Source organism: Gopherus evgoodei, chromosome 21 (assembly GCF_007399415.2).
Source record: "Gopherus evgoodei ecotype Sinaloan lineage chromosome 21, rGopEvg1_v1.p, whole genome shotgun sequence".
NCBI classification, from domain to species: domain Eukaryota; kingdom Metazoa; phylum Chordata; order Testudines; family Testudinidae; genus Gopherus; species Gopherus evgoodei.
The window spans coordinates 13,354,049-13,377,418 of NC_044342.1; the positions used below are offsets into that span (position 1 = coordinate 13,354,049).

At 44.6% G+C, this 23,370-nt stretch overlaps 1 protein-coding gene and 1 pseudogene across 1 annotated transcript; both read right to left on the minus strand.

Annotated features, from left to right (window-relative positions):
• Positions 1-640: 640 nt before the first annotated feature.
• Positions 641-1,606, minus strand: LOC115638104 (olfactory receptor 6B1-like). The gene has a single exon (XM_030539686.1). The coding sequence runs from the start codon at positions 1,604-1,606 to the stop codon at positions 641-643; it is 966 nt and encodes a 321-aa protein (XP_030395546.1).
• An 8,984-nt stretch (positions 1,607-10,590) lies between these two features.
• LOC115638105 lies at positions 10,591-11,547 on the minus strand (annotated as a pseudogene).
• Between the last annotated feature and the right edge of the window lie 11,823 nt (positions 11,548-23,370).

The window sequence follows — 23,370 nt, forward strand, 5'->3', positions numbered from 1 at the left end:
ATTATCCTATACAATTGAATCCACACTGACCTGAAGGGGAGACACCCAACTCCCAACACAATTTTTATTCAGCTGTTACTTAAGAAAATTCACTACTTCTGTGGAATCTGCATGAGTACAGAATAACTAAAACCCCCTGGATTTGGTCCATTGATTTCTTAGGGCCAGTGAAAAAGTTATCCTCACAAACCATTTCCAGGGCTTTCTCCAACTTTATCTCAGGAGGCTGACCTCCCATCTCTTCCCTTGGGGACTTAACTCCATAGTCTATATACCAATTTCCAAATCTCTTTAACTATTAGACACCAAATATTGGCTGGTATTGGAACACAAGGTCTAATATGCAACCCAAATTCCAGGACCTTCCAACCCATATTGACATTTTTAGACCTCAGCCATTTTATGGTCCCCTGAAGTCAAAGAAGAGATAAGATTTGGATATACTGACTAGAAAGGAGATTCAGTATTGAGGCTTCTGGAGACAGACTGGCAATGTGGCTGCCTCAGGTTTTTGAGCACCCATCTTGTATTGCAAACAGAGACTCCATAACTACCAGATTTAAATTCCATCATAAGTATGCTACGTCTTCCTTCTTGCCTCTGCACCTAATTTTCCAGCAGTAGGGAAATCTCTGTCCTGCTAAGAGATGGTGACCAGGATAGGAACCTTGTGGACAGCATTCACACCACAGAAAGCTCTCCTCAGAGCTCCCTTCACTTCCTGGTTCCTCAGGCAGTAAATGAAGGGGTTTAGCATGGGGGTGACAATCGTGTACACCACTGAAACCAGTTTGTTCAAGTCAAAAGGGTGGATCCTCTTGGGCCGGGCGTACATGAAGAGGGTGGCTGAGAAGAAGATGACAACCACAGTGAGGTGGGAAGTGCAAGTGGAGAAGGCCTTCCTCTTGCCCTGGGTAGTGGGGATGCGCAAGATGGTGCCGATGATGCAGACATAGGAGACAATGGTGATGGACAGTGGGACCAGAAGGATAAACAAAGCCAGGATGAAGTCCACTATCTCTGCCACCGTCATGTCTGTGCAGGCCATGTTCAATAAAGGACTGATATCACAGAAGAAGTGATTGATGACATTGGACCCGCAGAATGACAGCTGGGAAATGAAGATGACCTTCAGCATGGAAGCCAGGAAGCCCACTAGCCAGGAGCCCACTGCTAGTTGCAGGCAGAGCCGGTGAGTCATCGTGACTGGGTAACGCAGCGGGTTGCAGATGGCCACATACCGGTCATAGGCCATGACGGCCAGGAGCACACACTCGGTGCATAAGAGGGAGCTTAGGAAGTAGAGTTGTGTCATGCATCCCACAAAGGAAATGCTCTTGGTCTCCAATAGGAAATTAGTCAGCAATTTTGGGACAGTGACTGAAATGTACCAGGCCTCCAGGAAGGAGAGGTTGCTGAGGAAGAAATACATGGGCTTGTGGAGGTTATTGTTTGTCTTGATCATGGTGATGATGACCACGTTCTCCAGAAGGGTCAGCAAATAAGCCACCAAGAATACCATGAAGAGAAGCACTTGCAGCTCTGGGACAGTTGGGAATCCCACCAGGATGAACTCCTGGAATCTGGTGTCATTCTCCCAAGCCATGCTGAGAGGCACACAATCAAGCAGCAAAGAAATAAAAATGTAGGAGAAAAACAGAAAGAAGAAGAAAAAAGAATAAAGAACATAAGAAATAGAAAGCAATAGTCAGAAGAAGAGGAAAGGTGGAGAAAAAAACAGGAGAGATAAACATGGAAAGGAGAAGTGATGAAAAGAAAAAAAATGAAGAGCAAAAAGACAAAATAAAGTTATATGGTATTGACTACATACAGCATTTCAAAGACACAGACACTCACTTCCTGTGATTCTTCCCAGCAGGGCTTTACTTCTATATTTTGTGGATCAAATTTTAAAAGACACAAATAGGAGTTGGGTGCACAAATCCCTTTGAGTTACAACGTGCCTTCAAAATTCTCTCCCTCCAGCAGCAGACTCTGCACCATAGTTCTGAGGACCCCTCGCCAATGTCTCGCTCTCAGCTATACCACATCTTGATTCAGAAAACTTTGTAGCTCTCCAGAGCTGAATGTTTAATGTAGGAGGTCAGGCTGTGGTTTTAAAGAGCATAATGGAGGTTGGCCCCCAACTCACTGGATGCCTAAATCTGTAGTGAATACTTTGGCCAGCTCATAAACTAATCTACAGTGCCAGAGACCATACTTCAGACCTATAAGAAGCAGTGTGGCTTTATGACTCCAGTACAGTGCTGGTGATCTGGGTTCTGTTCCTGACCTGTAGGATGACTTTGTTCATGACCCTGCCTCAGTTTTCCCATTTGTAAGATGAGCATAACGATATGGCCCTTGTAAGTAAAGAACTCTGAGCTCCACTGATGACAAATGTGTTGTTATTATTCTAACAGATTAAGGCTTGGAATTTCAATGGAACCTAAGGGAGTTTGGCATCCAACTCCCATTGAAGTTTAGTGGCAGTTGGGTACTTAAATACCTTAGGCAAACTTTGAAAGTCCCCACCTGAGCCCAATGTTTTCCACATTTCTAGTTTGCTGATAACTTCATGGGCCTTATTTAGGCCATGAGTTGGTTTGTTTTATGTTTATTTGTCATTTCTTTGTTTCTTTAAAACAAAGAAACCGTACTTTTTCTGTGTAATCACAGAAAAGCAAGAAAACGGTGGGCCAGATATCCTGCTGGTGTGAACTGATATAGCGTCTTTGACTCCCACAGAGTGATACCAGTTTACAGCCGCTAGGGATCTGGACCAGCAGTCCTTATTGCTGCAATGTGGGGGAGTAGACCTGGAACTTAAGAACAGTGAGAGGAAAATAGACTAATTGGTTCACACACACTCAGCTTTGCACCCAGGACTTCACAGCAGCATCAGCATCAGATAGGAGCAATTGGGTCCATTCCAGGATCCAGTCTCTGGCTGTTCCCAAGAAAAAGGCGAAACTCACTGGGGCTTAATCCTGCTATCTTCTAGGCACACTGCTCCGAACCAGCCATCACTTATGTGTGTGCTTAACTTTCTGCATGAGTTATTCCATTGCAGTCAATGAGCTCACATGCTTAACTTCAAAACACTGCTTAAGTGATATTCCGGGTTGGGGCCAGCAGGATCTAGCACTTATAGGGAATTCTTTTTATCATTGGCGTTATTGTACTGAAAACAATGACTTTGTTATTATTATGTGCTACAATTTTATAGTGTGCAAGGCCAACACTTCGATGATGATGATGATGATGATGATGATGATGATGATGATGATGATGATGATGATAAACTTAAATGCAAAATTAAAATACTGTTTCTGTGACAGTTGATCTAACAAAAACCTAAAGAGACAAAAACAGCTATCTATCCCCATACACCCTATCTATCTATCTATCTATCTATCTATCTATCTATCTATCTATCTATCTATCTATCTATCTATCTATCTTAACTGTCAAATTGTCTAATATAAAGCAGAAGTGACAAACATTTTAACAACAATTAGGAAATTGTATCAGAACATCTCTCTCTCTCCCCATTTGTACTTTTCTCTTCTATTCATGAGTGTCAGAATGCCTTTTCAACATAATTTTAAATGATACTAGTTTAACATTCTTTTCATGGTGCAAAAATACTTGTATTTAAAAAAGGAAACAAAAACATACACAGACTCATATTTACCTTTGATAGATGAGACCTCATTTTCATAAAATAAATATTTTGAAAATTGGCACAAGTAAATCTATAAGCAGTCATAGATTCAGAGGCAACAGTGCATATGCCAGACACACTATGGCCAATCCTGCAAATTCCTGTGCATAGGATTGGTAACACTACTAGCCTTTAGTGCCACAAGCAATGTCATTTACTACAACAGGGATAACAATGAATTAGGGATGTTTCCTCACAGACAGGACTAGAGTAGAGTAACTAGAAGTGAGTAGTCACTGAATAAAGAGTTTCTGGCTGTCTGATCTAATCTCTTTCCCACCCCCCAACCTCCTCAGTTCTGTACACACAATTTTTTTATCACGGTTTTTATAGTGCTGATCTTAAAGCCTAGCTGTTTAGCAATTTTTTTAAGTAGTATAATTTCTGCACCAGTCTAAAACCAGATACATATTTGCAAAAATTCCCAGCACATTATGGTTCAAAAATCTAATAAATCCAGCCACGAGCAAGCCCTCCCAAGAAGAAATAATAACGACAACGACAACAGCAGTAATGGTGTTTCTAAATTAAACTCACTCTTTATATTTCTCTTTGGCTCATTTTATCTTTCTGTCTAATTAAAAGTATTACCTCACCTTCCTTGTCTGTCTCATATCCCAGGACCAACAAGGCTATAACAACACTGCAAACATCTATCTATCTATCTATGTATCTATCTATCTATCTATCTATCACGATGATAGATGAGTGTATTCCCAAAATTCTCTTTTAAATCAACATAATTTCGGTTACATTACAGATGAAGGATCTTATCCAAGCAAAGTTCCCAAGTAAGAATAAAAGAAAAGAAAATTCCATTCCTTTACTTTAGTAGCAGATCAAAAGCGAGGATCTAGTCACATCCTCGGACTCATTAGCCAAATCTCCTCCCTGCATCCTCTCAGGGCCACATTCAAAGGTGATGTAAGCAGGTGCAACTCCACAAACTAAATGCCCTGTTTCTAGCAGTTCTGGCTTTGTCGCAGAAGCAAGGAAAAGCACACTAAATATACTCATTAACCCCTGAGGTCTAATTGTCCCTCTGAGCTCCCAGTGCTGGGAGCACATGTATGTCATTCATGCTAGTTGAGAGAAATTTGGGGCCCCCTTACATCATGTGCAACGGAGCAGCAACCCGTCACATTTCACTTTATTTACACAGATGTTACAGACATTTCTTTTTGGGAGAGGGGCACCTGGGCTCGGAACCGAGTGCAATTGTCCCTCCCCCACCCTCCTTCTCAGCCCTGTGTATGTGTAACTGACTAAGGGCTGTATAAGCATTGACTGAATGGGTTCTAGACATGAAACCTGAATGCAGACAAAGTTGATTCTGTGCTCATGGGTATGTAGTGACCTAGAGCCCATGTAGCCCAGCTAAATCAGGGTGCATGTGTCTGGCCCAGGGGGAGTAATTGCTGTTATTATTATTGCTGTTACTTAAAGGAAAATTTAGGCAGGAAGACGGGTCATCGGGTTAAGACACTGTAGGGGGACTCAAGCAAGCAGTAGTCAATTTCTAATCTTACTACACACTTCCTGTGTGAGCTTGGACAACTCATTCAGGCCAGATTTTGAAAGATACAAAAACAGGCAATTCTTTCCCAAGAAGTCAGACTACATGATCATGATGGCCTCTTCTGGCCTTAACATCTATGAAGTATCTAGCAGGCTTTTCAAAAATGCCTAAGGAGTTTAGGCATCCAGCTGTCATAGAAATATATGGGAGTTAGATGCCTAACCTGCTTGAATGGTTGGCAAATCTCACTAGCTGCCTAGCTACAGTTTTAGGTACCTAAATGCCATTAACAGTCTAGCCTGTGCCTATGTTCTCCAACTGGAAAGAGTGGATGATAATACATAACATTGTCTGTGCATGCTGGGCTTTAAAGGAGCCTAAGGGAGTTAGAAACCAAACTCTCAATGATTATGAATAGGAAATGGTTATCAAACTGCGTTGTAGTTTGGAAAATCCTAGCTAGAGAGGATCTAGGATAATGTCACATTAATCTGAGATAGGCGCTCTCTATGGAGTTATAATAATAAAAGTATCTCCTGCACTGGCATATTCTGCCTGATCAATAATGTGACAAAATCTGGGAAGACACTTGGAAAGCAATGGTTTCTCCAATTTATATAAATGCAATTATAATAATAATCTATGTCTTTATCCATAGATATTTTATGCTGATCTCCTTTCTAGCCCTCCCCATGCACATATTTATCTGTCTCTTAGTTCACAACACACCTTGCAATGGGCATACTCATACTATTACATATTGTAATACTGTATTGAGAAAGAGGAAAGGCTGGTTTGGGGCCCAGATTTTCAAATGTCCCCTAAGTTGAGTCCCCCTTGGGACCAATTTTCACTGGGTGTCCTTGACATCAGTGGCTCCTGTGCATGCTCGGCAGCTCTGGACATCAAGTCCAAGTGGTGTCAGGTTGGACAGCTAAGTTTGGTGGAAACTTGTGAATAATTTTGGAAGCATCAAAAGGCATATGTTTAAAGATAGGTAGGCACTGAGTGGGATTTTTCAAAAGCTCCTGTGCATTTAACACCCATAGGTGTTAGGCACCAAGATCCCACTCAGCACCAAAATACCTTTTAAAATATGTCCCTAAGTGACTTAGGCACCTAAGGCCCATTGACATTCTATCACACTGTTTTGTGGATCTCATTTGGATGTGTCTCAAGATGTCACCACTCATTTGGACACATACCCAAGACAACCCAATGCTTCAGTAATATACTAGCTATTATGTATATCCATAAGCGGTCCCACCCTCCAGTGGCTAATCCAACTAGCAGAAAAGAGCTTTAACTCTGTTTTTTCTCTGCTTGAGTGTTGGAGGACTGACTTCTCAGAGCCAAGGGTTCCAGTCCAGTCAATAAGTACATTTGTCAATCTACATAGTTTTGCACAAGGTCAGACTAGATATTCAACATGGTCTCATCTGACCTTCAAAACTATGAAGCAGGAGTTAACTTAAAAGATTTCCAAAGATGGCAAACTCTTTGGCAAATTTGGATGTTATGTGTGTTGGTTGGTAACCAGCTAGCCCTGCGTATGTTTTGTGTCTCCCTTTTTTGCCTACTCCATAGGAAGTACAATGTTAAAACCCCAACCAACAACAGCTGCCTCTTTAGCTCATGGTATAGTCACTTATGTCTTTAGCTCCTAAGCACCCTGGTTCCCTCCCTGACAGCTATCCTATTTGTGTAACCTGGATTCTGTCATTTCTTTTGATTGTTTATGCTAGGGGGTTGGACAAACAAGCCTGGAGCACAGCAGTGAACGTTTTTGTCTACTTGCAAGGAAAACAAAAATGATCCCTTCCCACCATTAAATAGTTTTTCAATATTTCAGGGATGCATCTGAGCTAATATTGGTGAAAGATTACTCTTACTCCTTCCTCTTGGTATCCTATTCACAGCCATGCAGAGAACTTTGGAATTCAAGAGGGATAGGTTTTGCAGAAGGCAGTGGGGTCTAATCTGGAGGTGTAACAGGGTGGCTTGCCCCATTGAATAGAGAGTCTGGGGCTAAGCCAGCCCTGATGAACCAGACCTGGGTTGAATCAGGTGCTCATAGAATAAAAGATCAGGAAGTTGCAGCAAAGAGGAAATTCCAGGGGAGTGCAGCCATGCTTGCAGTTACTGCAGAGTCTATGAAGTCTCCTGTGAGACCTTGAGCCAGCAGGGGAAAAGTTGAAAAAGCAGGAGACAGTGGGAGAAAGCTCTCCAGATAGATAGGTCTGAGACAGACCCTGCTCAAGCTGGGGAGAGACTGTACAGGCCCAGCTGATATGAAGACTATGTCAGTCTGGATGAAACAGTACAGGGACACTGAACAGGGCTTGAGGCCTTGTGGGCAGTATGTGCCATAGGACTCCATACATGGGACCCTTTGTGGGGATTGTTTGAAACCTCTTTCAACTGTGAGTTCTTAAATGGGCCTGGATGAAGGGGAAATAGAGATGGGATGGCCACAGAGTTCAACCCTAGCCATGAGAAGATGCAGCACTTGTCTGGGACTCAGCGGACCCTGGTTCTGCTATAGGCTTTGCCACTGATGTGCTGTGTGACCTTGACCAACTCACTTCCTCAGCCTGTGCCTTTGTTTCCTATCCCAGTCTTCATCTGTCTTATCTGTAAGGACTGCTTTCTGCTCTGTGTCTGTCTGTGGGAGTTGTGTGTAAAATCCAAGTGCTGTGCCTGTAGCACTCTGAGGTCCCATGAAGTCTTGGATCTCCCCCTCAGAGGTGGATATCTGTGTGAGGGGTCTTCACCAGCCAGCTTGGTGGTGCTTCCCCTGCATCTGTGAGGGTTCTTGTGAGTATGTCTACACCACAACTGGGCCAGTACTAGATTTGCATGGTGTTGTGGCCTAATGCACTGGATCCCACCCTAGCACTTACATTTGGCCAAACTGCCCATCCATCATAATGGAAGGGCAGGCGGGACAAATCTGCCACCCTAGATCTATGAGGTGTGGAGGTGGCAGATTGTATTGAGTTAATCTGTCAGCACCACCTCCTTCTCCCTGCCAGACTGAGAGGAATCAGTGGTGGTAGCCTAGGCTTCAGCTGAGCATGGTGCAACCTGGGCCCAGATATCCACCCCAGCCTCCCCTCCCCCCAATCCCTGGGATAGGATTGGTCTGTCACATCCTTGCCCCTGTCTGGAATACAAATCATAGAATCATAGAATATCAGGGTTGGAAGGGACCTCAGGAGGTCATCTAGTCCAACCCCCTGCACAAAGCAGGACCAATTCCCAACTAAATCATCCCAGCCAGGGCTTTGTAAAGCCTGACCTTAATAATCTCTAAGGAAGGAGATTCCTCCACCTCCCTAGATAACCCATTCCAGTGCTTCACCACCCTCCTAGTGAAATAGTTTTTCCTAATATCCAACCTAAGCAGGAACAGCCTGCTAACCCCACATGAGCAACTTCATCCTCAGCAGGAAGGAAGAGATAGAGATATTGATACAACTTTGCCCCTAACCCTAATTTTTTTCTAAAATAATGTCTTTGGACTTTATGGTAAGAATTTTTCAAAGGAGACTAAGGGAGTTAGGTATCCAAGTCCCTATTGACAGATCCTGTGAGTAGAGGTGGGTGAAATTTTTCAGGTGTGTGGCTAATTCACCAAACAACATGCAGTTTGGGGATGAGCAAAAATAATTGTTGACTTTGGGTACAGTTGGCCAAATAGTTTCAATTGAACCAAAAAAATCTGAAAGGTTTTGGTAATGTTGAAATCAAACAAAATGTTTTGAGCCTCCAAATTGTTTCAGTTTCCAGGCTTTTGTCAAAAGCAAAGGCAGGGTCACTACATGAATGAAGTACGGGTAGGAGGAAGTGGTAACATTTTCTCCTTTATAAACTTTAGCTCAGGCTACAAAGTTTGTTTATAGACAGCAGATGCGTTCGTCACAAGATCCTGTAATGCTCTGTCAGGTATAGCTGAGGTTCATTTAAATAAGGTATGTAGAACACAATGGCAGAGCAGAATAATACAGATTAGCATTCTGTTACAGTTAGCGTGCCTATCTGGAATATCAAAGGCCTGCATTTGATTCTGCGCTCTGCCTGAGGTGGGAAAGTGTTTTGAATTTGGATCTCGCACGTGACAGAAGAATGCACACCACAAAAGGCTGACAATCAAAATGAAATATTTCAGGTCAAAACAAAACATTTCATTTCAACATTACTGAAAGGCTTTATTTCTACTTGGAAAAAAAATGAGTTTTCAGTTTGTTGAAAAATTTCAAACTATGTCAGTATCCATTCATCCTGCAATTAAAATGTTATTTATTTTTGAAATTGGCAGCAAACCGAAAAATATCATCATTCATCCCGCTGTAAATGTGAGCTATGTGATGACTCCTGTATGCCCCTTTAAAATATCCAAAACTGCGTTTTCTTAGGATTTGGTTTGGTTTTCTCTTTAATCGGAAATAACAACTGGCTGAAAACGCATGATCTCTTCTCTCTCAATCTGGGGGGAAATGTAACCTGTAACCACTTATTGCTTCACTTCTAATTCAGGGCCCTATTCTGGTGTCACTTACTCTGTCTTTAATCCAGTGTAACACCAAAAATGTCAATAGGGTTACTTCTGGTTTACACCAGGGTGAGTCAGAGAAGAATCAGACCCATTGACTCCAGAGGAGTTATTACTAATTCAAAATGGGGTGCAGAATAGGAGAATGAGCCCCATTGACCCCCTGAACTTACTTCTGATTTACCCCAGTCCGAGGAGAGTTAGAGTTTTCAGTTTCAATTAAGTTATTCCTAGCACATACTGGTGACAGTGGAGGTTCAACCCATAACCCTACTGAGTGGAAGGGAGTTCTGTTTGTGATGGCTCAGTGAAACTACAGCTTTGTTCCTCAAATTTGCAAGAGTATGATTTTATCCTTGTTATCATTAAATAGAATTGTTTTACTTTCAGATTGGTAGCCAAACCGAGCCAGAACTGAGCATAAACTCAGCCAGAGAGAGATCCAGACCACACAACTCATTTCACATAGACCTCAAAAAGAAAAGAACAACCTTTCAGTTGTCCTTGCCCTTGGCCACAAACCACTTGATTTATGTTCAGAGCTTGCATAAATGTCCTTCCTCCTCTACATCTGTATGTTCTTGGCTTCTTTGCACTCACGTACTTCACTCAAGATACAGCTCAACCTCGACATGAAACTCAGTTCATACTCAGGTGACCTCATGCCATCTATTGTCCTGAGCAGAATCCCATCCAGCCGTTCTTAAGAAGTCACTTCCACTGAGCCCCTTGTGTGTGGTAAGAGAAGGCAGATTCCAAGGATGGGATGATGATCAGCCCCGTCCAAAGCTAGTGGTCATTGCTGAAGACCTTGGGGACAGCATTCTTGACACACAGCATCTTTCTTAATGCCCGCTTCACCTCCTGGTTCCTCAGGCAATAGATGAAGGGGTTTAGCATGGGGGTCACAATTGTGTACACGACTGACACCAGCTTGTTGAGGTTGAAGGAGTGGATCCTCCGGGGCTGGGCGTACATGAAGAGGGTGGCCGAGAAGAAGATGACAACCACTGTGAGGTGAGAGGCACAGTGGAGAAGGCTTTTCACCTGCCCTGGGCAGTGGGAATGCACACAATGGTGCCGATAATGCATACATATGAGGCAATGGTTATGGAGAGCAGAATGAGCAGGATGATCAAGGCAAAGACAAAGTCCACCATCTCTGCCACCATCATGTCAGTGCAGGAAAGGTAGAGCAACAGGGAGATGTCACAGAAGAAGTGGTTGATGACATTGGAGCTGCAGAATGACAGCCGGGAGATGAAGAAGACTTTCAGCATGGAGATGAGGAAGCCAGCCAGCCAGGAGCCCACTGCCAGCTGCAGGCAGAGCTGGTGGCTCATGATGGCTGGGTAGCACAGTGGGTGGCAGATGGCCACATACAGGTCATAGGCCATGACGGCCAGGAGGACGCACTCAGTGCAGACCAGGGCAATGAAGAAGTAAAGCTGGGCCATGCAGCCCAGGAAGGAGATGCTCTTATTCTCTGCCAGGAAATTCACCAGCAGTTTTGGAACAGTGACCAAGATGTACCAAACTTCCAGGAAAGAGATGACTGAGGAAGAAATACATGGACTTGTGGAGGTGATGGTTTGTCCTGATCAGGGTGATGATGACCATGTTCTGCAGGATGGTCAGCAGGTACATGGTGAGGAATACCACAGAGAGCATCACCTGAAGCTCCAGGATGGTCAGGAACCCCAGCAGAATGAACTCCCGAACTCTGGTGTGGTTTTCCTGCTCCATCGTTCAGCTGAGGGTCTGCAGAGGGGAAGGAGGAAGTCAGAGGAAGGGAATGAGAGAAGGGGAAAGAAAGAACAGAAATTTTAATATCATAGACACCCATTTCATGAGATCTTTTTTTATCATCGTTTTTAGTTTGATATTTTTTATATGAGATCCCATCCTGCAGTTTTTGAATCCCTCAGTATTATGGGGGAAAAAATAAACCTAATCCTCAGATACCTTCATGGAAAAACAAGTATCTTTAATAATGGGCTCTTCGATCTAGCAGACAAAGGTTTAACACAATCGAAATGATTGGATTCTGAAGTTAGACAAACTCAGACCAGAAACAAAGTGTACAGTTTTAAACATTTATTCTCCATCACTGGCAATTTTTAAAACAAAGTTGCATTTCCCCCCACCCCTAAAATATCTGCTCTAGTTCAAACATAGATTATTCTGGGAAAGTTCTACGGCCTGTGTTATATCAGAAGTCAGGCTAGATTATCACTATGTTCCCTTCTGGATTCAGTTTGTATTAAACTAATTGAAGCCAGATCTCTGCCAATTTATCTCAACTGAAGATCAAATGCAGGATCCCTCTCTCAACTCAACAGTCCCTAATATATTAAATGTGAGTAGGGGACATTTTTCAATGGGACCTACAAGATTTAAACCAATGGAATTTGTGTTCTTAGGCACATCTGAAAATATTACAGGTGGTTGGAACACAATTTGGGGAGGGTGGTTATGGCAACCATTGACTTTTTGTGAAAACCAAGATCCACAAAACTGAAAATACTCAGTTTTCAGCCAAAAAAAGATATTTTCAGTTTTTGGATGAAAAGAGAAATGTTCCATGGCAAGTGGACACATTTCATAATAAGGTTCAGTTTGTCAGAACCCCAGTTTTCCATTAAAATCAAAATGAAACAATTGTTCTATAACGGAAATTATCTTTTTGATGTTCATTTAATAGCCCACTACTATCATGTTCTATTCAGGGGACAAAAAGGTCAATAGAAAATCATCAGCAGCAGAGGAAGGACAGACAGCAATTTTGAGGGTTTCACTTCAAATCCTGCCAGTGTCAAACTCAATTCCTATTTGTTTGTTTGTCGTCTTAAAAAAGGGTTTTCAATCTTAGGCTTAGAAGGATTTTTTTTTGGTAAATGGCAGTAAAGAGTAAATATCAATTTCATCATAAACACACACACACACACAAATATTTCCATCGATAACTGAAATTTACAGCTCAGCAAAGTAAGAAAAATGCTACTTGAGAACTTCTTAGTTTCATTTATGGCTATTTACTTGATATCTATTGACACAATGTTGACAATTTGTGTTTTAATAGTTGTAAAGCTTTGACTCTCAATCTCAGTGTCTACCATCATTAATAATTAGTGTCAGACCCATCCATCATGATTCCAAAACTGAACACTTACGTTGATAAAAAGTGAAAAAAAAATCTTAAATAGACATTGATATTATCTGTTGAAATTATGAGATTAAAAAATTAAATTCTGCCAAGGCTACTTACTTCCAAGTTTTGCAAAGATTTAAGGCATGTCTACACAATGGAAATGACAGTGGAATAGTTACCTTGCCGTAGCCCTGCCACTATAGTGCAGGCTACATGTCTGAAAGATTTTCTTTAATGTAGAAACACTACCTTCCTGAGCGACAGTCACTATGTTGACCGAAACATTCTTCCATCAACTGATATGTGTCAACACTGCGGGTTATGTCAGTACAGGTATATCATAGACTCATAGACTCATAGGTCAGAAGGGACCAATCTGATCATCTAGTCTGACCTCCTGCACAAGGCAGGCCACAGAACCCCACCCATCCAATTTTATAACAACCCCTATCCCAGGACCGAGTTATTGAAATCCTCAAAATTGGTTTGAAGACCTCAAGCTGCAGAGAAACCACCAGCAAGCGGTGGAGTTTTTCACACCTCTGATCCATGTCACTATGTTAGCCTTTCTTTTAAGTGTAGGATAAACTTAATCAAATGCTTGGCTTAGAACACATGAGTAACTACATTTTCTTGAAATGGATGACACAAGTAGATAAAGATCAGTATTCTGTCTTTGCAGGGCTGGGGCTTTATATGTAAATTTCAAAATTTTACTACAAAAATATTTGTTTCAAAAAGTTGAAAAAATAGTAACACTTGCTTTGTTTATTACAAATGTCAGAGGGGCAGTTGTGTTAGTCTCGATCTGTAAAGAGCGACAAAGAGTCCTGTAGCACATTATAGACTAACAGACGTATTGGAGCATAAGCTTTTGTGGGTATTCACCCATGAAAGCGTATGACGAAGTGGGTATTCACCCACGAAAGCTTATGCTCCAATACGTCTGTTAGTTTATAAGGTGCCACAGGACTCTTTGTCATTGTTTATTACAGTGGTCCTCAAACGTATTTTTTCATGGACCACTTTAAAATTGCTAGGGTCTCGACGAATCACTCAATGATCTTTCCAAATGTTTGTACCATTAGCTAACTATTGTAAAGCGCTTTGGATAAAAGCATAAAAGTGCCATATAAAAAAAACCCATAATAATAATGTTTTTGTTCTACAAATAAAAGAACACAACTCATATTTTATATCAGTAGTCTTACCTTTCTAATGTGATGGACGTGCCCTCTCTCCCCTGCCTCAGAAGCCCCTGAGCTGGGGCTGGGAAGGAGGGAGGTCTCTCCCCCGACACAGCAGCCACAAAGCTGAGGCTGGGAAAAAGGGCCGCCACAGCCCAGGAACTGGGAAAAGTAGTCTCTTTCCCAGGCTGCAGCAGCGCTGCACCTCTCAAATTCCCCTCACCCCCTCTTCTCACCTCATTACCTCCTCCCACCTACACCTTAATCCACCCAAGGCCACCACCTCATCTTATATGTGCATATTCTCCAGGGTCTAGGCATGTAATTAGTGGAGCCTCGCCTGCATGACTCCACTAATAAGGTGAGCAGCCCTTCATTCTCTCATATGTGGTCTCCCAGGTGTGCACCTTAGAGGGAACTATCCGCAGACCACCTGAATGGAGCTTGTGGATCACTGATGGTCCGCGGACCACAGTTTGAGAACCTCTGCATTAGATCATGCATAGCACAGGCTATTAATTTTCAATCAGTTACCCTTTCTTCCCATATATTATTATTATTATAGCTACTATGATGTGCCACTTCTTTTATTCCAATTCAGAACTCTTTTGTCTCTCAAAAATCAGTTCCCCAGAAAACAGAAATTCAGGTTTCTCACCAGCTCACCTTCAAACTCTCTTGGAAAATCCCATTTTAGCAAAGATGAGTCTTCATTTTCATAACAAGACATAGGTTAAGAAATAGCACAGCTAGTAATGATATATGACATTCCTGTTTAAGAGAAGCATGGACAATGCATTTATGTTGCAAGGTTTATCTACATAGGAAAACATTTTGGGCTGCTTTTCTAGTGCTGTGAAGATCACTTTCTATATCATGTTTAGATCCAAGTCAGGAGGGATTATTTTGTATGGGTGTGTTTTTAAATAATATATTCAATTAAATGCTACAGGATTTATGATAGTCCCAAAATAACAACAGAAAGAAGGAAAGAGAGAAATTTAGCAACAGAAAAATGAACTGCAGAAATTACAGCAAAGTAACATAAAACAAAATACCTCAAGTGTGTTGGCGATCTGAGAACAGACAAAATAAAATGAATCTGTAGCACTGATATTCTCCCAGGATGCATGCTGCCCCTCCTTGTGCCAAATGTGCAAAGGGATAAAAATTGTGCCAAATGTGCAAAGGGATAAAAAATGTAACATGTCAGTAACATAACCAAATCTGAATGTTTTAATTTCATTTCCTTTTGCTCAGTTCTTATTCAGACAAAACACTCAATGCAATTTTACCTGACTAAGGATTAACTCAAATCTAGGCAAGGATTTTGCTTTTGAATCTATTTATCTGTCCAGCCCTATACAAATCTGTCCATGCATTTATCTAATCTCTATTTCTCTGTCTTTCTGCCTACATATCCCTCTATTTAATATCTGCATGTGTCTATATACCTCAGTCTTTTTCCATATATATTCATCCATCTAATCTCTCGCTATCTGCATATATAATCATCTATCTAATATTGTTTTCTAACTCAGGCATGATCCTGCACCACTCATGATTCAGGGTGCACAAAGAAGCCCTAAGAAAGCCCTAAGAAAGTTCCCAAAGAAGGATAGAGGAATAGAAACTTCTGCCCCATCACTTGTGCAGCAGGTCAACAGCTCCAGGCCCTTCTCATCTTCCAGATCTTAGCCAGCACCTTTCCCCTTTGTTTTCTTCACAGGACTCAGCAGGCAGGATTCTGAACTGCGAGTAGGTACAATTCCACTGACTCCTGAATTTGGACCAGCTTCCACTGGGCAGGGGTTGTTCCAGGTGTGTCAAGAGCAGCTCATTAAATTCTATTTGGCATCTCCTGAGATCTTCCCTCTGAGCCTCCCAGTCCTGGTTACACACCTAGATGTGATGGGCTTCCCTTAGTGCCCCGTCCCCAACCTCTTACTTTGTTAAATACCTTTTGCAAGAAATTGTTCTGGGTTTTCAAAGGCATTTGAACAGTAGATTGGGACTCCAGAGTCCTAGGCCCTGGTCTGTCACTGACTTGCTGGCTGACACATCCTTGCTCTGTGCCTTAATTTCTTCAGCTGTAAAAGGGACTGTCAAGGTTTCTTTCCCCAATTTGAACTTTAGAGTACAAATGTGGGGACCTGCATGGACACTTCTAAGCTTAATTACTAGCTTAGATCTGGTAACGCTGCCACCAGCCAGAATTTAGTGTCTGGTACATTTTCTGTTCCCCCAAAACCTTCCCTGGGGAACACAGATCCAAATCCCTTGAATCTTAAAACAAGGAGAAACTAACCATCCCCCCTCCTTTCCCCCCAGACTTTTCCCTCCCTGGGTTGCCTTGAGAGGCTTCACACAGATCCAAACTCCTTGGATCTTAAAACAAGGAGGAATGAACCATCCCCCCTCCTTTTCCCCCCACCAATCCCTGGTGAGTTCAGACCCAATCCCTTTGGATCTTAAAACAAGGAAAAATCTATCAGGTTCTTAAAAAAGAAAGCTTTTAATTAAAGAAAGAAAGGTAAATATCATCTCTGTAAAATCAGGATGGAAAATGCTTTACCGGGTACTTAGATCCATATAACCCAGAGGAAACCCCCTCTAGCCTCAGGTTCAAAGTTACAGCAAACAGAGGTAAAAATCCTTCCAGCAAAAGAAGCATTTACAAGTTTAGAAAACAAAAATAAAACTAATCTGCCTTGCCTGGCTACTTACAAGTTTGAAACATGAAAGATTGATTCAGAAAGATTTAGAGAGCCTGGATTGCTGTCCCCTCCCTCTCAGTCCTGAGAGTGAACAACAACAACACAAAGAGCACAAAACAAAGACTTCCCTCCAACAAGATTTGAAAGTATCTTGTCCCCCTATTGGTCCTCTGGTCTGGTGTCAGCTAGGTTTACTGAGCTTTTTAACCTTTACAGGTAAAAGAGACATTAACCCTTAACTATCTGTTTATGACAGGGACATAATGATAGAGGCCCCCTTTTGAATTGGTACCTGAGCACAAAACTCCCTGAGGGTCCTTTTGAAAACCCCAGCCTTCTTTCAAAGGCTTCTGGGCATTAAAATGCCTGTGGAAATGAGGCATTAGCTCCCACAGTAACAGAAGTATATACAGGCGCATTACTCTCTTTTTCTCCTTGGAAAATGACAGCCTAAAGTACCAAGAAAGAAAAAGCACAGGCCAGAATTTTCAGTGATTTGGGATGTCCCAAGATAGGGGCTGCCCAATTCTGGCCTGGTTTCCAGGGGGGCTGAGCAACGAGGCCAGTGCGAGCCACAGTCCCTCAGCGGACCTGCAAGTCAAAGGAAGAATGATTGAGAGGTGAGGGCGCTAGCCTGGGTCTCAGAAAACCAGGTTCCTTTATCTCTTACACTACAAATAAAAATGAAGCATGGCCATGAGTCTCAGATCCTGGGTCAACTCACTGGGGCTCACACAACGGCACTAGAAACAGATGTTCCCATTTGGTCTCTGAAACCCAGCAAGGGTCTCACAGCCCAAGTGGGAATGTCTGCACGGCTGTTTTCCAGCACTGGAGTGTGAACCCAAGTCTGGAAACCCAGGTTCAGAGACTCGCCGCTGGTGGTTTGTTTTGTTGTTGTTGTTTTTTTTATGTGGTATTGATGGGCTCCCTGTGTGAATGTGGCACAGGTCACACAAGGCCGGATTTTCCAAGGTATAGAGGTGCTCAAGGACCAACTCAGGTGCCTTGTAAGGTTTGCAACAGGGTTTAAGGGAGTTAGGTGCCTGACTCCCATTTAAATCAATGGCCGTTTGGTGCCTAAACTCCTGGCTGCACAGTAGGAGCCCAATACCTTTGGAAATCTGACCCTAAGAAGAGGCCTAATCAAATTACAATTAAATTATTATTATCATGGCAGCCTCAGTGTTCCACTCACAGGCCATGAACCCTGCGTCACTTTCTTCTTCGGCGGCAATTCGGCCTCTTCTTAGGGTTCTGAGAGGGACTGAGGGACCTGCCACCAAATTATTGCCAAAGAGCCCGACATGCCACCCCCTCCCCTTGGCCACCCCAAGCACCTGACTGCTGGGCTGGTGCCTGGAGCCGGCCCTTCAGAAGAAGATATTCACACAGACTGATCATCCCAAATCAACCCTGGCTTGGTCTCAGATTGCATTAGAAAGAGCTCCACTAATCATTTGTGGTCCAAGGGAGAACAATGTGAAAAAGAAAGAAATCTGAGCCACCAGCTGGTGGACAGATAACCTCAAGTCCTCCCTCCTCCTTACTCAACCAAATTTCCCACAGAGACAAAGTCTGATGACCTTACTTGTTCCTTATTCAGGCAAAGCTTCCACTGAACTCAGAGTCAAGTGGTTATGGGCTAGATTCACAAAGGGACTTTGGCACTGGGATGCTGAGGGTTGCAATGTCTAACTTTTATGGGCCTAGAAAATCACAGCTATTCCCAAAACCTGAGTATGATGTCTAGGCTCTTTACACAGTTAATGGGGAAAGATGGGTGCCTAAGAAGGGGACTGGCAAAAGCCAACAAACTTGGAGGGGAGCTGCCTAAAATAGCCAATGAGAGATGCCAGGTAGAAGGGTGTGTGCAAAATCCTACCCTCTCAGGGTGTTCTACACCTGAATTTGGGCTGTAGGGATGAGCCTCCATCTGCATGGGATTCTCAGCCATGCATAGGCCAGGGCTGGAGCACCCATGGAAGAGGAGAGTAGGTGCTCAGCACCCACCAGCCACCTGCTGATGAGCTGTTCAATGGTGGGTGGGAGGCACTGGGGGGAGGGAGCAGAGCCTGGGCAGGAAAAGGTGGAGCAAGGGTGGGGTGCACTTGGGGTGGGGGTGCAGCAGGAGTGTGAAAAGGCAGAGCAAGGATGTGTTTCCTGGGGGAATGATGCAAAAGTGAGGACTTGGAGAAAGGGGTGGAGTGGGGGCGGGGCCTCAGGGCAGAGCGGGAGTGGAGCACCCACGCAGAGAAGTGAAAGTTGGCACCTGTGCAGCCATGTTGTTGTGGTGATGGAGAGATAACTTATAGCCAAGTGGTTTGGGCACACACCTGAGATGTAGGCCACACTCGTTCAACTCCATCCTCCAGCTGAGTGGGGAGATACATAAAAAATGTATCTGCCACCTCATTCTCTGTTGTTGAAGCCTTTCCACTTCAGACAACTACCTAAAGAGTCATGGGAACAGTGGTACCTGATCCAGTCTCTCCCACAGCCTAAGGTTTGTGCTTTAACCACCAAGCTATGGAGTCATCCTAATGCTTGTCCATGCTCACTCTCTCTTGCCCAAGGAGTCTTTAATTATTATATATATGCTCTTTCTTTCATCTGGAATACTGTGGGAAGATGGACTTGTATCCAAGAATATTTTGATCACCTACTGCATTGTATGTGGAGGGAATTCTGCACTACTGCATGCATGCATAATTATGAGCCCCACATATTTTATTTTATTTTATTTTATTTTGCGCAGAAAAAAGCTTCTGCCGAAATGTTGCTGCAGTTCCACCTTCTGCTCAAGAGAGGGAGCTGTGGCACAAGAACAGCAGCAGCTCCCTGCCACCGAGGGAAGAGAAAGGGGCTGTGGGGAGACAGACACCACTGGGGGCTGAGGGGATCGGACTGGGGCAGGGGCTCAGTGGAAGTGGAGGTGCAGGGCCACAGGGGGGAGGGAGGTGCAGAGCCGCATGGGGGTGGGGGAGGGGATAAAGGGACACACAGAGATAGAGGGTGGCTGGGTGGGGGCACAGAGACCCAGGGCCGGCTCCAGCGTTTCTGCCAGCCCAAGCTGCGGAAAAAAGAAAAAAAAAGCACCGCGTCGGTGTCAGTTCGGTGGTCGGTCCTTCTCTTCGAGAAGGACTGTCATGGTACAATTCCCCACTCTGAACCTTAGCGTCCAAAAGATGGGGAACCAGCAGGAATTCCTCTAAGCTCAATTACCAGCTTAGAACCTGTAGCGCTGCCACCAACCAGGAATTCCAGTGCCTGGTACACGCCGGTCCCCCCTCAAAACCTTGCCTGGGGACCCCCAAGACCCAGTCCCTCTGGATCTTAACACAAGGAAAGTAAACCCTTTCCCTCACCGTTGCCTCTCCCAGGCTTCCCTTCCCTGGGTTACCCTGGAAGATCACTGTGATTCAAACTCCTTGAATTTTAAAACAGAGAGGAAAATTCACCTTACCCTCTTCCTTCTCATTCCCCCTCCCAGACTCTTCCTGAGAAAGTAATCCTAACACAGAGAGAAAATTAGCCTCTCTCTCCCCCTTCCCTCCTTTCTCCCCACCAATTCCCTGGTGGATCCAGACCCAGTCCCCTGGGGTCTCACCAGAATAAAAAAAAAATCAGGTTCTTAAACAAGAAAAGCTTTTAATTAAAGAAAGAAAAACAGTAAAAATTATCTTTGTAAATTTAAGATGGAATATGTTACAGGGTCTTTCAGCTATAGACACTGGGAATACCCTCCCAGCCTAAGTATACAAGTACAAATTAAAACCCTTCCAGCAAAACAGAAATTTGAACTCCTCCCAGCCAAATACACATATGCAAATAAAGAAAACAAACATAAGCCTAACTCACCTTATCTACCTAGTACTCACTATTCTGGACATATAAGAGACTGTATCAAAGAGATTGGAGAGAAACCTGCTTGCACGTCTGGTCCCTCTGAGCCCCCGAGTGAACAACAACCAAAACCTCACAGCACACACAAAAACTTCCCTTCCTCAAGATTTGAAAGTATCCTGTCCCCTGATTGGTCCTCTGGTCAGGTGACAGCCAGGCTCACTGATCTTGTTAACCCTTTACAGGCAAAAGAGATATGAAGTACTTCTGTGCTATTAACTCTTACTTATCTGTTTATGACAGGGATCGAGGGAACCACCTAGGAATTGCTGCCGAAGACCCAGAAGTGCCACCCTCTCCCCTTGGCTGCCCCAAGCAGCTGCTTGCTGGGCTGGTGCCTGGAGTCAGCCCTGCAAAGACACGTGGGGACAGGGGGAGAGGGACAGGGACACACAGGGATGGGGAAGGCTGAGTGGGGGCACATAAACACATGGGGGCAGGGAGAGGGGGACAGGGGAGTGGCTCTGTGGGGCACAGAAACACATGGGGCAGAGGGAGGGGGACAGAAGAGTGGCTCTGCGTAGCACAGAGACACATGGAGTCAGGGAGGGGAACAGAGACATAGGTATGGGATGGCTGGGTGGGGGCGCAGAGACACATGGGGACAGGGAGGGGGACAGGGATGTATTGGGATGGGAGAGGTTGGGTGGGGGAACAGAAGCATATAGGGACAGGGGTAGGGGGACAGAGGAGTGGCATTGGGGCACAGAGACACATAGAGACAGGGACACGGGGACAGAGGAGTGGCTCTGTGGGGGCACAGAGACACATGGGGACAAGGGGAGGGGGACAGAGACACATAGGGATGGGGTCACTGAATGGGTGCACAAAGACACATGGGGACGGGGGAGGGGGACAGGGACACATAGGGTCGGGTCTGCCAGGGTGGGCGCACAGAGACACATGGGGACAGAGATGGTGACAGGGACACATAGGGATGGGAGTGGCTGGATGGGGGCACTGAAACACATGGGGAAAGGGAAAGGGGGACAGGGACACATAGGGTCGGGGCTGCCTGGCTGGGGGCACAGAGACACATGGGGACAGAGATGGTGACAGGGACACATAGGGATGGGAGTGGCTGGATGGGGGCACCGAAACACATGGGGACAGGGAAAGGGGGACAGGAACACATAGGGTCCGGGTTGGCTGGGGGTGGGCACAGAGAAACATGGGAACAGGGGAAGGGAGACAGGGACACATGGGACACAGAGACACATGGGGACAGGGAGTGAGACCGGAACATAAAGGGATGAGTGTAGCTAGGTGCGGGCACAGAAAAATGTGGGGACAGGGGGAGTGGGAGAGGGAGACATAGGAACGGTTTTGCCTGTGAGGGGCACAGAGACACATGGGGACAGGGGGAGGGGGACAAGGAAAGGGACACATAGGGAAGGGGGAGCCTGGATGGAGGCACAGAGACACATGGGAACAAGGGGGGGACAAGGAGGGTAGGGATATTATACAGAGGGACCTAGACAAATTGGATGATTGGACCAAAAGAAATCTGATGAGGTTCAACAAGGACAAGTGCAGAGTCTTGCACTTAGGACGGAAGAATCCCATTCACTGTTACAGACTAGGGACCGAATGGCTAGGAAGCAGTTCTGCAGAAAAGGACCTAGGGTTTACAGTGGACGAGAAGCCGGATATGAGTCGAAAGTGTGCCCTTGTTGCCAAGAAGGCTAAGGGCATTTTTGGCTGCATAAGTAGGGGCATTGGCAGCAGATCGAGGGACATGATCATTCCCATCTATTCGACATTGGTGAGGCCTCATCTGGACTATTGTGTCCAGTTTTGGACCCCACACTACAGGAAGGATGTGGAAATATTGGAAAGAGTCCAGCAGAGGGCAACAAAAATGATTAGGGGGCTGGAGCACATGGCTTATGAAGAGAGACTGAGGGAACGGGGATTGTTTAGTCTGCAAAAGAGAAGAGTGAGAGGGGATTTGATAGCTGCTTTCAACTACCTGAAAGGGGGTTCCAAAGAGGATGGATCTAGACTATTTTCAGTGGTAGCAGAGGGCAGAACAAGGAACAATGGTCTCAAGTTGCAGTGGGGGAGGTCTAGGTTGGCTATTAGGAAAAACCTTTTCACTAGGAGGGCGGTGAAGTACTGAAATGAGTTATCTAGGGAGGTAATGGAATCTCCTTCCTTAGAGGTTTTTAAGTTCAGTCTTGACAAAGCCCTGGCTGGGATGACTTAGTTGGGAGTTGGTCCTGTTTTGAGCAGGGGGTTGGACTATATGACCTCCTGAGGTCCCTCCCAATCCTGATATTCTATGATTCTATGACACAGGGGATTGGCTCTGTGGGGACAGGTGGGGACAGGTGGAAGGGGGCCGGGACACATAGGGAGGGGGGTGGCTGGGTGGCAGCACAGACACCCATGGGGATGGGGGAGGGGAACAACGAAGTGGCTCTGTGGGGCACAGAGACACATGAGGACAGCAAGGGAGAGAAGACACACAGGGACACATGGGGACGGGGGAAGGGGACAGGGACACAGGGACAGGGGAGTGGCTATGTGGACACAGAGACACATGGGGACAGGGAGAGGAGGACAGGAACACGTAGGGATGCTGGGTAGGGACACAGAGAAACAT

What these genes read in the sequence shown, in the direction of transcription:
- LOC115638104 (XM_030539686.1), bottom strand. Translation starts at nt 1,606, where the DNA reads ATGGCTTGGGAGAATGACACCAGATTCCAGGAGTTCATCCTGGTGGGA.